Source organism: Lontra canadensis, unplaced genomic scaffold (genome assembly GCF_010015895.1).
Source record: "Lontra canadensis isolate GAN:19392208 unplaced genomic scaffold, GSC_riverotter_1.0 scaffold88, whole genome shotgun sequence".
NCBI classification, from domain to species: domain Eukaryota; kingdom Metazoa; phylum Chordata; class Mammalia; order Carnivora; family Mustelidae; genus Lontra; species Lontra canadensis.
Window position 1 is genome coordinate 7434730 of NW_022631082.1, and position 13863 is coordinate 7448592.

At 59.8% G+C, this 13863-nt stretch overlaps 1 protein-coding gene across 5 annotated transcripts in view; it reads right to left on the reverse strand.

Annotated features, from left to right (window-relative positions):
* Positions 1-33: 33 nt before the first annotated feature.
* Positions 34-13863, reverse strand: part of RFX1 (regulatory factor X1) — a 30489-nt gene continuing 16659 nt past the window's right edge. For 4 of the 5 annotated variants that reach the window (XM_032835881.1, XM_032835880.1, XM_032835883.1 and 1 more), the window contains 16 exons: positions 12668-12763; positions 11882-12265; positions 11049-11143; positions 7883-8264; positions 6211-6392; positions 5098-5217; positions 4897-5012; positions 4548-4666; positions 4350-4459; positions 3862-4013; positions 3683-3780; positions 2532-2681; positions 2227-2435; positions 1716-1869; positions 1591-1636; positions 34-1449 (listed from right to left, as the gene is read on the reverse strand). In XM_032835881.1, coding sequence (XP_032691772.1) covers positions 1280-1449; positions 1591-1636; positions 1716-1869; positions 2227-2435; positions 2532-2681; positions 3683-3780; positions 3862-4013; positions 4350-4459; positions 4548-4666; positions 4897-5012; positions 5098-5217; positions 6211-6392; positions 7883-8264; positions 11049-11143; positions 11882-12265; positions 12668-12763 — 2583 coding nt within the window. In that variant the 3' untranslated portion in view covers positions 34-1279. The remainder of the gene's footprint in view (positions 1450-1590; positions 1637-1715; positions 1870-2226; positions 2436-2531; positions 2682-3682; positions 3781-3861; positions 4014-4349; positions 4460-4547; positions 4667-4896; positions 5013-5097; positions 5218-6210; positions 6393-7882; positions 8265-11048; positions 11144-11881; positions 12266-12667; positions 12764-13863) is intronic. The other variant, XM_032835884.1, reaches the window with a different exon arrangement.

The following is a 13863-nucleotide window of genomic DNA, read 5'->3' on the forward strand; positions in this document are numbered from 1 at the left end:
GCCCCAAGGCCCCGTGAGTCAGCAGCAGCCACATACCACAGCGGAATTTATTGTGTTTTAAGAAAGACTACAAAAAGGTAGAAAACAGCTCAGCACACTAGACTACCACACGCGTGGACACTTTCACGGCCAGGAGAGGGGGGCCCCGAGGGAGTGGGGCGGGGAAGTCGGGGGGCCACCCCAAAAGCTGTAGCACGCGGAGCACACAAAATAGTGATTTTTATACAATAGGTCAGATCTTTTTTTGTCTTTTTTTTTTGTTTTTTTTTGCTTTTTGCCATAAACATCTATCTCACAGGTTGAAGACACTGAGAAAACCGGAACAGATAAGGCCATGATGGTTGGAAAAAAACCAACAAGTTACCAACTCCGCTCAGGCGGCTCACAAATCGCACAATAGTCATGTGGGGGGCGGGTCGCACTGCACGGAGGAGAAGCACAGTCTCCCGGGAGAGAAGGAGCACAGAGGTTCCATTACAAACCAGAGGCGGGTTGGCCTGGGATGCTGGGGTCTTGGATCCAAGGGAGCCGAGCCCCTAGCTGGGGCTGGGACAGGCGTGGGCATTTCTGGGCCCCCCTGCTGGCAGCAGGCCCCTCTGGGCTCCCACCCCCAGCCCAGCCTGCTGCTCTTTGGAAGCTGGAGGCGGTGCCCCCGGCTGCCCTCCCCACAACCAGGCCGGACAGTGCCCTCCTGAGGGCTGCGGGGCAAGGGAGGGCCCAGCTCTGGAGAAGATGCGACACCCACGGCTTTAATTGCACTTATACCAAGGAGTGGGGAGCGGTGGGGTTGCTGGGGGGAGGGGTCCCGGGGCTGCTGCTGACAGTGGGGGTCCCCAGGTGATACCCACCTGTGCCCACCTGGGGCTCAGGGTTGGGCCCGGGACAGACTGTGCAAAGCCAGCGAGCTGAATAAGTTAACAGTTCCACAGGGGAGGGGGCCTGCCTGCCTGCCCCCTGGGACACAGGAGGGTGGGGCTGGGGGAGGGAGATGCTGAGGCCTTCGGGGCCAAGGAGCCTAGCTGGCTGTCCCACGGGGCACCTGGGCACGGCGGCGGGTTCCTTAAGGCACGTCTTGTGTGTCAGTTTGCAGCTGCGGCTCCGCCTGGCCCTGTGATTGTGCCGCCCCCACTGGGGGCAGGGACCCCCTAGCCTTCCCTGTCTTGGAGGCCCCCTCCCCGCCCGAGGCTGGAAAGGTGACAGCGAAGCCACAGAAGCTGTGAGGGACCCTGGCGTGGATGGGCGGCGGGGGCGGGCGGGCAGGGCAGGGGAGGCCGGGGGCTTAGCTGGAGGGCAGCGCCTGCACGAAGAGGCCACGCGCGTCTGTCCGTGCCAACTTGGCAGGCGGCTCCAGGGCGTCAGGGCCCAGCGCGGGCGACTCGCCGCCGGCCGCCAGCGAGATGTCCTGTGGCAGCTCATCCTCGCTCTCCTCCTCTTCCTCCTCCTCTTCGTCTGGGGCACACAGAGGAGGCCCGACTCAGCGCGGGGCGGCGGCGCCCCCAGAGCACCGCCGGCGCCTCCTCCATCCCCACCGCCCTGTCTGCAGCTCCTGGGATTCGGCCCCACGACAGAGACACGCCCCGCCCCGCCTACCTTTGTCCGGGTCTAGGGGGTTCAGCGAGGTGGTCAGGTTGGCGAACTGCAAGGAGGCAAGACAAGGGGTGAGGGTCCCGCCGAGGGGTCCCCCGCCCGCGCCCTCTGCGCCCCGCCGCGCGCACCTCGCCCATGACCGCGATTGGGGTCTCGCCCTTGGCCTGGGCCACTCGATGCTCGATCAGGTAGTACATGTACTCGTCGTAGAGCAGCCGGATGAGGTGGAAAGAACCAAAGCTGGCAGCGCTTCGCAGGGTCAGGTCCCGGATCACCATGGAGCTGCGGGCGGCGGAGAGGAGGCCATCAGGCCCGGTGCCACCTCGCGCGCCAGCAAGCCCAGCTACCCGGGTCAGGCCCCGCCCTGGCTTCCCAAGTGCGTCCATCAGTGAGAGCACCGGGTCCTCACTCCGCCCACCGCCAACAGACCTCCGCCCAGGTGAAAAGGGACCCGAGCTCCAAGGAAGCCGGATCTTCCCTGGTCCCAAACTCCGCGAGGAGGAATGGCTTCCCCCATCCCATTTTGGCTAGGCCCCGGAGAGGAGGAGCCGCCTCGAGACCCCGCCCCCAGGAAGAGGGGTCTTCCACCCCGCCCTTCCCCGCCCTTCCCCGCGGGGCTCTCGCCGAGCCGGAGCGCACCTGTAGAAGGACCACTTGAGGAGGAAGAGCTTGGCGGCCTTGGGGAAGCCGGCGCTGCCCTGGTAGGGCTTAAGCACCTGGCTCACGACGCCGTCCAGCCAGGCCGCCCACTGCTCCAGTGAGTTCTGCTGCTGCAGGGTCACCTTGAAGTCCTGCTCCAGCCGCTGCACCACGCGGTCCTCGCAGCGGCACACCCACGAGGCCTGCTCCTGGAGTACAGCGGCAAGTGCCCGAGGCTCAGTGGCCGCCCCCCCCCCCGCCCCCGCCGCGCCGCCCCGCGCTCCCGGGCCCTGTCCCGCGCTCACTTGCACGTTGGCGAAGTCCACGCGGTTGAGGTCGCTCAACATCTGGTTGATCTGCGCGGTGTTCTGCAGCACCGCGCGGGCTGCCTGCGCCAAGTGATTGAGCGACGTGTAACGTCGCAGCGTCTGCGCAAAGGCGCCGGCTGCTGCCACCTGCGGGGCGGGGGGGGGGCGCGGATGTGCTTGGGGCTGGTGAGGACCCCCCATCCCCTGCCCCAGCCGCTGCAACTTCTCTGAGCCTTTCTTTCTCCCCAAAGGGAGGATGTACGTCGTTGCTTTTGTCGGATCAAGGGGTCGGGATTTTCAAATTTAAGGTGGACACCCGAAGTTAAGGGACAAAAAAAAAAAAAAAAATCAATATAATGTGTCTGACCAGCATCATTGTTTTTAATGAAAGGACACGGGAAATTCACGGAAGACACTGCCTAGAAAGGGCTCAAACTGTTATTCCCTTGAATGTCACGTTAGGGAGGGTGGGGCGTTGTCCATCTTGGTCACTGCTGTGCTCCCAGCATTGAGAACTATGCTGGCACACAGCAGATGCTCAATAAATGCATGCTGAATAAATGAATACATTTGCTCATTTTTTCATTGGCTCCAGCTTCTACTCTTCCCACCTCCCCACTCCTCACCAGTCCAGTGCGCCCAGGGCCAATCTTCAAGGCCCAGTTCCGTATAACCGTCTCATTAACATTTTAAGGACAATGAAAACCCCCTTCTCTTTCTTTTATTTTGTTGCTCAAGAGCAGACACAGCCCATCTAATTCCTCACGTCAGAGTACTTCTGACTATGCAGCACTGATGAAGAAGACGGCTACTACTCTGTTCCCTTATGTTTCCCGCCCCCCTATTGAAACTGCCTGAAGAGAATTACTTCAAGTTGCATTTGGTTTTTATTTTTTTAAGATACTGTTTTGTGTACAAAAACACCACAAAGGGATTGTGTTTCAGAAGTGGGTAAAGACAATAACCCGAAGATCACTCTGAGGGAAGAGGCATGGGGACAAATCCTAGAGCCTCTATGACGGAGAGGAGAGGGAGGCCCCCAGCCCACAGTTCCACAGCCAGGTGGCAGGAGCTGGGCCCAGCACCCAGGCTGGCCGCTCAGCACCCTGCCTGGGAGGCTGTGCCCAGACCCCTTCTCACACCCTCACCTTCACACGCAGCATCTCCTCAGGGATGTTCACCATGGCATGGGTGAGCCAGCTCTCCAGGCTCTTGGCAAAGTTCCGGATCGCTTGGGTCAAGGCACCTGTGGGTGGCAGCAGGGGCTCATCAGGACTGCGGCGCGTGGGGATGGGGGCCGGTGGTGGGGCAGCCGTCCTGCACTCACTGGGGATGGGCCGCAGCACGTCAGGGATGAGGATCTCCACCAGGCCCTGGTACAGCACGTTGTCACAGTGCTTGGTCCACTGCAGCACTGGTTCAAACTTGGAGAGGAGCACCAGGCTGGCCTTGGGCAGCCGCTTCTCAGCCTCGTCATGCCTGTAGACACCCACCCCAGCCCTGAGGTCAGGCTGACATGGGCCCCAATTCCCCCGGGGTCAGTTGGGGATCTTGTACCCTGCACATGAGGCATGGGCGCCCACCCACTGCAGGGAGGAAACAGCTTAGCCAGGGACACTACCCCACATGCTGACTGTCAGACTGACACACAAGCCCTGGAGCGGGGCTCGGAAGGTTGTGTGCACCCCGCAAAACCCCGGGGATCAAGCAGATGCCCCCCTCCACCTGATGTCTGAGCTCTGGCCACCCCTGGGTGCTGAGTCTCACCGGGACCCCCCTTCTCTCCCTCCTCCCCGCTCCCACCAAGGGACTCACACAGCCAGTGGAGGCGCCTCGTTGGGCTGACTGAGGTTGTACCTCCAGAAGGTTTTCCATAGTGTCTCCACCAGGGTGAACTGCAGGTTCACCATAACGTCGACAATGGCCTGTTGGGGAGGCTGGATGCTCAGGGACATGGGGGTGGGGGGCAGCATGGCTTTCCCTCGCCCATGCCCACTCACCCAGCTGCCCTACCTCACAGTGTTCCCGGTACAGGACCTGGAAGGCCTTGATGTCCCCAGGCCCAACGCCCTCGGGGAGCACTTTGCCCTGGAGGTCAAGCTCTGAGAAATCAGGGAGACTCCTCGAGGCATCTGGAGGCAGGAGGGGACACCATGAGGCCTTTTATCCTCCCACCTGCCTGTCCCCCTCATGCCTCTCCCTGGGATCTTATCAAGTTATCATAGCTTTCCTCCCAAGCGGGGTTCCCCCACGGGCAGTGGGGAATGAGGCAGCCCCGGGAAGGCAGACAAGCCACCTCCACACTCTCCAGAGGCCCCAGACCCTGGCCCAGACCCCGCCCCGTGGGCCAGAGAGCTCTCACCCAGGAACTGCTGGTACTGCTGGACCTGGGCGCTGATGTCAGACAGCCCAGTTGCCTGCTGCGGCCCCACGGCCACACCGTTGGTCATGCCCTCCATCTTCTGGATGGGCTTGAGCCTGGAGAAGGGGCAGTTGGAGCACTGAGACAGGCCAGCACGCCCTTCCCTGCCCGCCAGCCCAGAGGCCGGCCCCGTCCTCCTACCTTTGCTTCTGTGAGAAGGGCTGGCCCCGCATGGCCATGTGCTGCTGGTCCTCCATGAGCCGCAGCAGGGGCGAGCTGGCCTTGATGCGCAGGCCGTAGTAGTGGTATTTAGAGTTGCCCCTGAGAGGGAGGCAGAGGCTGAGAGCTGGGCGGGGGGGTCCTCCAGCTGTCCACCGGGGACCTTCGCATCACACCTGCCTCCCCCTGGCCAAACGGCCTGGGGGAAAGACCCATGTTCCACGGAGCCAGGGGTGCTGTGCTGGGGAAGTACAGGGACTGTGGGTGCCAAGAGAGGTCCCCGTGTACTCTGAGAAGACAGGGCCAGTGTCTGGAGAACTCCTCGACCTCCGATCCTGGCACGGGGCAGGAGTCAGCACGTACTTGTTGACGACTATTTACAACAAATTGCCAGGCACTGCTCTGAGCCCTTAGCATATACAAATCCCCGCGTTCCTTAACCCTGTCCTACGAAGGGTGCTCCTGGCACCCTCTGGGGACAGAGGAAGAAACTGTGGCACAGAGAGACACAGTTATGCAGGTGTTATGCAGGTGTAAATGAATGAGGTGACAGGTAAGCCGGGAAGGGAAGTGGACCCAAGAGATGGGCAGGGGTCAACCCAGGGAGGTGTAAGGGTTGCAAAGGAGAAGAAGGGAAGTGTGGGGTCAGGGTAGGGCCCCTTGTTCCCTTCTACGTGAATCCAGACTTGAAGGCCCTAATTAAAGCACCAACCATGTACGGTGCCCGCACCCTCAAGTTATGTGCATTTTAGCACTGGAAGCCAGATCAGCCACAGGAGAAGCAACACAAAAGGCATGTGGGATGGTGCTCCGTAGTAAGGACGGAAAGCAAGCAGGGAAGGGGATGGTGGGGAGTGTCAGGGAGGTGGGGAGGTGGGGAGTGGGAAGGCTTTCGTTTCAGTTAGGCCAGGGGGCATCTGAGTAAGAAGACGGGGAAAAGCGCATGAAGGAGAAGGTACAGCGGGTGCAAAGGCCCTGGGGTGGGAGTGTGTGGGTATCAGAGGAAGGGGCCAGTGGGGCTAGAGCAGAGTGAAGGAGGGCATGAGAGGGGTAAACGTGGCCCTGGAGAACTTCAGGTAGGGGTGGGTGGCCCACCTGGTGCCAAGCCGTCGGGTGCGCAGACCCATGAAGACAGAGCGGATGAGCTTGCCAAAGGAAGCGGCATTGACGGGCTCCAGCTTCTGCTCCTGGCAGTGCAGCAAGTAGTGGCAGTAGAGGGTGCTCCGCGGCAGGCTCACCCCCTCTGCCGTCTCATAGTTGTCTAGGAGCCACTGAACCTGGGGCCGGACCAGGGACAGAAGAGCACTAAGAATCACTTCAGTTTCTCGAGTACTCATTGCGAAGTGCTCTCTGTACCTATTTCTAATTGTGATCCTGACGGCCACGCTGCAGGGGACATCATATCATAATCATGGTGGGAGGTGGGGTGGGGGGAGGGAACTAAATCCCATGGAATTCTCTAGAGCTGCACTGTCCAATGTAGTCACCACCAACCATATGTGGCTATTTAAATGTACTTATACTGAGTGGAAAAAGCCAATGTCAAAAGGTCACATGGAGGATGATTCACTGAATGTTCTCAGAATGACAGCATTATAGAAATGGGGAACAGATTCATGGTTGCTGGGGGTTAGGGATGCTGGGAGGGAGGAGGGCGGGGGTTACTATCGAAGGGGGAGCAGGAGGGCGATCTTTGTGGCAATGGAACAGTTCTGCATATTGACCGTAGTGGTGGTTTCCCAAACGTACACCCGTGATAAAAAGATACAAGTAGACACCCACACGGTACCAAGCCCAGTTTCCTGGTTGGATACTGTACTGCAGTTACAAAAAACATAACTAGATGGGTAACAGGGCTGGGGGGGCGGGGACCAGAGGGATCTCCCTGTACTATTTTTGCAACTTCCTATGAATCTACAATTATATCAAAATAGTTTAAAGAAAAACAAACTCCAGAGGTCTCTGTACTGAACAGCACAGAGGGGATATTTCCATCAATGGAGAACGTTCTCTAGGACAGTACTGTTCTGTGAAGCATGTCTGCAAACTTTGGGAAAGGACCCAGAAGGGATCCCATTACGGGGTTATGAAATCAGTTAGGTGGGTCACAGCCAGCACTTAAAACGAGACACTAGAAGCCAGGCTGCATGGATGTATAAGGGAGAGTCTGCCCACTTTCTGAGAAAGCTTCTGTCTTAATTATGTGGTCCAGGATGCATTGCTATGTCAAAGGGCAGTAGTTAAAATCACTCCAGACCCCAAGGTCCCAGAGGACAAGGACTGCCATGGGACCACAGGCCCTGACCCATCTACAGTCACAGAGCTAGTGAGGGGCCCTCCCCCAAGAGACTCCAGATAAGCCCATGTCTGGGCGGAGAGAGGTTATCTCACTGCCTTCCAGATGGACAAAGAACCTTGCTCAGGGCAGCTCCCCCCATGCTGGGGCCTGCCTCTCCCTCCCCTTACTCTATACCTGTCCTCATCAGCTATAATCCCAGGAAACAATGCTTCTTGGGGCACTGCTCTAACAGCTTCATGCATATTAGCTGAGGCCCAGAGAGGCTGAGTAACTTGTCTGAGGCTACCCAGCAAGGATCTGATCCCAGAATACCTGCATCTGAGAACTCTGGTGCAACGCTTCCGGTGGCTGATGGTGGCGACCACCCACCCACCCACCCGTACCACCCTCTCCCCCCATTCCCCACCACACCCCGCAGCCCCCCTCCTCCCACTGCCAGACTCTGCTGGGCCCCGAGTTGGCACTTACAGTGGCTGGCGAGGCACGGGTGGTGTGGGAGTAGGACTGGCTGGCACTGCCCAGCATGTAGCCGCCCTGGATCACATAGGTTCCCGCTCCGCTGCCGCCGCCGCTGCCGCCGCCGCCGCTGCCACCGCCCCCGCCACCGCCACCGCCTCCCCCGCCGCCGCTGCCGCCGCTGCCACCACTGCTGGCCCCACCCCCACTGCTGGTGGAGCTGGTGACCACCTGGGTGCCGGACACGTACATGGGCACGGAGCCGGTGCTGGCCACTGCCTGGGAGGTGGCAGGTGTGCTGACCTGGGCGGCAGTGCCCGCAGCTTCGTAGTAGCTGGTGCCCGCTGTCTGGGTGTACAGCGGCGTCTCTGGGTAGGGGTAGGTACTGGAGCGGCTGAGAGAGAAGCAGAGGGAGGAGTCAGAGGGCCAGAGCTGGGTGGTGATGGGGTCTGTTGGGGGGCTCCTGTGGGGCAGACCCCTCCCAGGAAGGTAGCGAGGAGCAGTAGCCCAGTGCAGCCAGCAGTCAATCATCTGTGCCAGACCAGGCACCCCCGAGGGCTTGGTGGGGCACAATTTCTCATTTAATCATCAAAGCGGCCCCTGGCATGGGAGTCCACGTCTCAGATGTGAAGAAGCCAAGACAGAATGGCTAGGTAACTTGGAATAGGCCACACGCTTCAGTCAATCCACAAAAAAAAAGGTCACGTACCTACTGTATGCTGAAAACTGTTCTAGGCACTGCAGACCCAACAGAGGAAGACAGAGGAGGCCCTGCCTGAGGTGTGGAAGCCAGAGAAGCAAGCACGAAGGTAAATCGAGGACACAGCAGAAGGTGGGCCATGCCCAGGTGGTAAAACAAGGCAGGAGGGGGGTGCTGGGGAAGGGGGGGTGGTTTCTATGTCTGCATCCAGTGGCCACCCTGGGGAGCCACTCAGTGATGACTTTGGTTTGCAGAGGCATGTCCCTTTGAGGCAGCGACATCGTGACCTGGAGCCTTGTCCTCAAGCCGTCCCAGGACCTGGGTCAGAGAATGCAGGCACAAGGCTGAGGTCGTCGCAAGAGTGGGGAAAACTGGGTCCATCTTTGGAGGAATGTTAAGAGAAAGGTGACGAGATCCTATGGACGGGTGAGAGAGAAAGAGGAAGGTCCTGCCGAAGAAGCAGCTCCAGAACATTCTGTCAGGTGAACAGAAGAGGTGGGGAAAGGTAAAGATGAGGTTTCTGGAAGAGGGGGGAGACGAGGGCCATTTTATATCTCTGTCTACATCCGTGGTGGTGGAGGCCCCATGGAGGGTGGCAGGTGTCTCACAAGACACTGTGGGGCACAGTTTTGATTCTGAGCCCTCTTAACATATTAGTGACTAAAAATAACATTAAATGTTAAAAATCCAAAAAGGAAGCAAGGCTGGCCAGGTGGGGCCTGCCTCAGAAGGCACTGTTGGAGTCACCCTAAGGAAGCAGGGGGAGGAGACTTATAAGCCTCTGGGGGCAGTGAGGAGAGGGATGGGATTGGGATTAGCGGGAAATGACAGAAGGCTTGGTCACCGAGGTGAGCCTCCAGCCTGATGGACACCAAGATAAAAGCACCCTGGTCCACACGTACTGAAATGGCACCGAGCAGCACCAACAGCACATGGCCTGAAGTGGCACCAGCAAGTGCCCTCTCCACCCCACCCCTGGCCCGGCCCAGCCCACCCCCACCACGCGACACATGCTCCAAAAATACGGCTTTGGTAGCTATCTGCTGAACGACAGACTGAATGTGTGCGTCTCTGGATGTGGCCTGGACAGAGCCAGGGACAGAGATGCAGGGACTGTGGCTTTGGCCGGGGGTTGGGGGGACCCTGCTGCTGAAGGGCTGGGCACCCAGTAAAAATCCACTGTGAGAGACAGACGGAGACACACTGCTGCTAACAACTTCGCGCAGCAGAAGAATCTGATGGCAATGCGGAGCTACGTGTGATCACACGTACCAATCACGGGGGGGAAGAACTTGAACAGAAGCAAACCACAGATGCTACCAGGGGAGGCAGAAGGAGCAAGCGTGGCACCGCAGGGCCAGGGTTTGTGCCTCAGCTCTGCTTCTAACACCCCTGGAGGCCCTAGGGCGCAACTGCAAGGCTAAGAGACTGGCAGAACCAGAAATAATAGAGCTATGAGGTAGGTGGATGCCATGGACCATGATCATGACTCAGGTGCCAGGGTCATGATCCCTGGGATCTGCCACAGCATCATGACCCTGGGACCAAGTTGCTCTATGAGCAAATCCCTAACATCAGCCCCACTTAGGACAAGGACAAATGTAAAGAAAACAACAAAACAACAATGACAAATGTAAAGAAAACCAATGGAAACTTCCAAAATTAAAACAACAATCGCTACAATTCTGGAATTATTACTACAGATGATAAGAGAGAGAAGGTGGTGTGCGGAGGATCCTGGGCAAGAGGGAGCCAGAGCTGGTGCGAGGGCAGGCCTGGGGCGTGGCATCTGCCCGCTGGGGCACCTGGTCATGCTACAATGTGTGTGTGCAGCAGCAGGGGTCGGGGTCACCGAGGGTCGGCCGGGTGGGCACTGGCCACGTCATTCACGCTCCATCTGCACAGTGGAGCACCACGCAGCCGTTTAGGCAGGGGGACTGGGGGCCTCTCAGAGAAACATGGAAGAGCGTCAAGATACACCGCTGGTAGAAGAAATAAGAGATAGAACACTGTGCCTGTTTCTGCACAAAAAAGGGGGTAGTTGCTATTCTCAGAGTATTTCTAGGATGAAATAAACAGGTCACAGCACCCGCCTTGGAGCAGGGTTGGGGTCAGCCGTGAAGAGTTCTTTACTGTTTCCCACTCCCTCTTAAGAAATTCTGTCTTGTAAAAATCGAATTTTCTTTTTCCTTTTCTAAAAACCAGGCCCATCTGACTCCAAAGCCCTAAATGATACCAGGTATCATTAGATCAATGACAGCCTTTCCCAAGCTGTGAGGGTCCCCTCCGCTTTCCCCCTGTCTGGTAGCTGTAGGTTATCCTTGGGAAGCACCAGCCCCCGTCACGCTTGGCGCTGGGACTCAGGTGCGCGCGCGCACACACACACACACACACACACACACACACAAGTCCTAGCAGGGCCCTGGGCAGACCGAGGTCCCACCTCCCGTCCCCTCCCCCAGCCCTCTGCCCACTCACATGGCACTGGCCGTGTAGCTGGCGTCACCACCCTCCACATACTGCACTTGGCTGGAGTACACGTGTGGGACAGGCACCTGCTGGAGCTGCTGCACCTGGTATGGGAGGAAGGGCACACAGAAGGTCAGGGGTGGGCCAGCTCCTCTGCCTCTGTCCCTAAAGGGCTGGTGGCTGTCCAAACTCTCAAGGACACCTGGCTCCCCGGCTGGAAGGCTGCATTTCTGGGCTTTCTGAACACATCCTGGACAGGACCAGGTGTCAGAGGCGCAGGGACTGCACTCTCCGCCCGGGCTGGGAATCGGTCGAAGGTCTGTCAGGAGATGCCAGGACTCTGTGCTTAGGCTAGGGACAGCAAGAGTGGGGCCTGAGGGGACCCCAGGGTCCTACTGTGGGCATGAAAGTTGGACCCCAGGAGGACAGCCAAGCACTGGGATATGACTGTCACTGAAGCTAAAGTCAAAGCCAAAGCCTGAAAACTACATACAAAAAGGGCCTCAGGGGTGGAGCCTGGAAACTAAGTACAGGATGTTGGGGGCGGAGTCAGAGATCAGGGGTGGGGCCCCGGTTTGTGGGACTGAGCCTGGAATTACTGACAGGGCCTCAGGGGCGGGGCCTGAGTTTCCCACCCCATCCCCCACCCTCTATGGTAGCGAAGCCTGGGACCAGGAACCCGCCTCGGGGGAGAGGGGGTGGGGTCAGAGGCGGGTCCCAAGACTGGCCCCGCCGAGTTTGGGGGGCGCCTGACGGGCAGCCCGGGGCCGGGTGCGGGCCGGGGCCGGCGGATCCCGCCCCCGCCCGCCCGATGCCCCCCCGCCCAGCCGTCCGCCACCTACTTTGAGGGCCGTGGCGGCCGTGCCGAACACTAGCACCTGGGGGACTCTCTGGATCCTGACCCTCTGGTCGGGGCTGGCTCGGGCCGGGAGCCCGGGCAGTGGCTCGAAGACCACTTTCTGCTGCGGCAGGAGCAGGTGCGGGGGCAGCACGCCCACCAGCTCCACCCACTGCTCGGCGCCCGGCTCGTAATGGGGCGGCGACGGCTCGGGGCTGCCTAGCTGCGGGACCTCGCCGCTGCGCGCGGACGGGAGCGGCGGCGGCTCCGGGGCCAGCGCGCTCGGCCGGGGCCCGGGCGTGGGTGGCCGGGGCGGCGGCTCCGGCGGCGGCGTGGGCCGGGGCTCCTGCTGCTCTGCCTTCCTAGCGGGAAACTGACTGCCTGAGCTCTGGAGGACAAACAGAGACACTGCGGGGTCACCGGGGGCGGCCGCGGGCGGGGTTCCAGGCCTCTGCCGCCCACCGGGTAGCTGAGCTCACGCAGCAACCCGACAGATCTCCCACCCGGTGTCTGTGGGAGGGGAGAAGCCAGATCTTTCTTAGCAAAACCTGGGCCCTTGAACTGCCAGATGTGGCGGGGGGGCGGGCGGGGGAGGAGAGGGAAGGCTCCGAGACCGAGACCGAGACCGAGTCTGCAGCCCACAGCCCCAGGTGGAGCCTGGGGCCGGGCTGGGGCTCTGGAGGACCCCCAGCTCCCTTCCCTCCTTGCGGCCTGCCAGAACTGCACCCCTCCCCAGCCCAGCCAGGGCCCCATCCCACTTTGCCTCCAGGTAGATGGAGGAGACACGCACCTCTTGGGCCACATGAACTGGCTGGAGCCCCTGCACCGTGAGCTGCTGCACAGGGCCGGCTTTGGGCGCCTGTGGAGTGGCTTGGACCACGGACCTCTGGGGAGGGAAAAGGCAAGTCAGACTGGTAACCGTGGTGCCCCTGGTGGCCCACCCATGCCCGAGTACCCCGAAACCACACCCACATGAACTCCTCATGTAAGGGTCAGAGCAGCCTGGTTGGGAAAGGCCACCATTCTGCCACTTTTCCCAGGCTACCCTTCACCGAGTGCCTTTTAGATTCATCACTGCACTGACTGGGTGCCCAGTTACAGGTGTGAACAGAGCTCATCAGAGTGAGGCCCACAGGAAGTGTCAGAACTCAAGTTGAATTTGGGTCTGAGTGAGGGAGTCCTTGCTGTCCTCCCCTTACTCTCTACATGGGTTATCCCACACCCCCACATCCCCACGGTGCCCCGGGAATCCTGATATCACCATCAGGGCCCACAGTGAGGAGCAGAGGCTGGGGGCAGATGGGGTAGGGGGTGCTGAGCGGTGGATTAGGACTCAGATCCAGGCCTGGAGGGTCAGAGGGTCTGTGGTACTGGCAGGAACATCTGTGAATCCTTCAGGATGAGGTCTGTGCTTTCCTTTGGGGGAAGAGTCTATGCCTTTCATCTGGTTTTCCGAAGGGTTTGGAACCCTGCAACTTGACTGATAACAACCAGATGGCAGAGACGCCTTGCCACTTAACCTGCTCCAGCTGCCATGACTGGCAGCTCAGAGCAACAGACTTTGGGGGTCCCCAGAATCCACCCTGTAGTCCGAGGAAGAGCCTCTACCCCTCCCAAAGACTGGCCATGGATTTGGAGGTTGGGCCTCCCGCTGGGCTCCCTGGGGGTAAGCCAGGACTTGGCCTTGGTGCTTCCTCTAGGCAACTGAGCCCAAAGAGGCTGGGTCGTTTCTGAGTTTCCAGCGCCTGCCGAGAGCCGAGTGTTAGGTGCCCCCCCACAATGAGGACCAGATTTCACCCCCCAGCAGCCCCAACCACCCTGCCCCCAGGTTCCCAGGGCAGAACCCATTATTTAGACGAGGATGCTGAGTCTGGAGTGAGGTAGTGGCGCTTGCCAAAGGCCCGGGTTGGTGGGGGGGCGCTGCTGAGGCTGTCCCCCCATCTGCTTGGCTCCCACCTACTCTCCCCACCACAGCTCCCACAGACA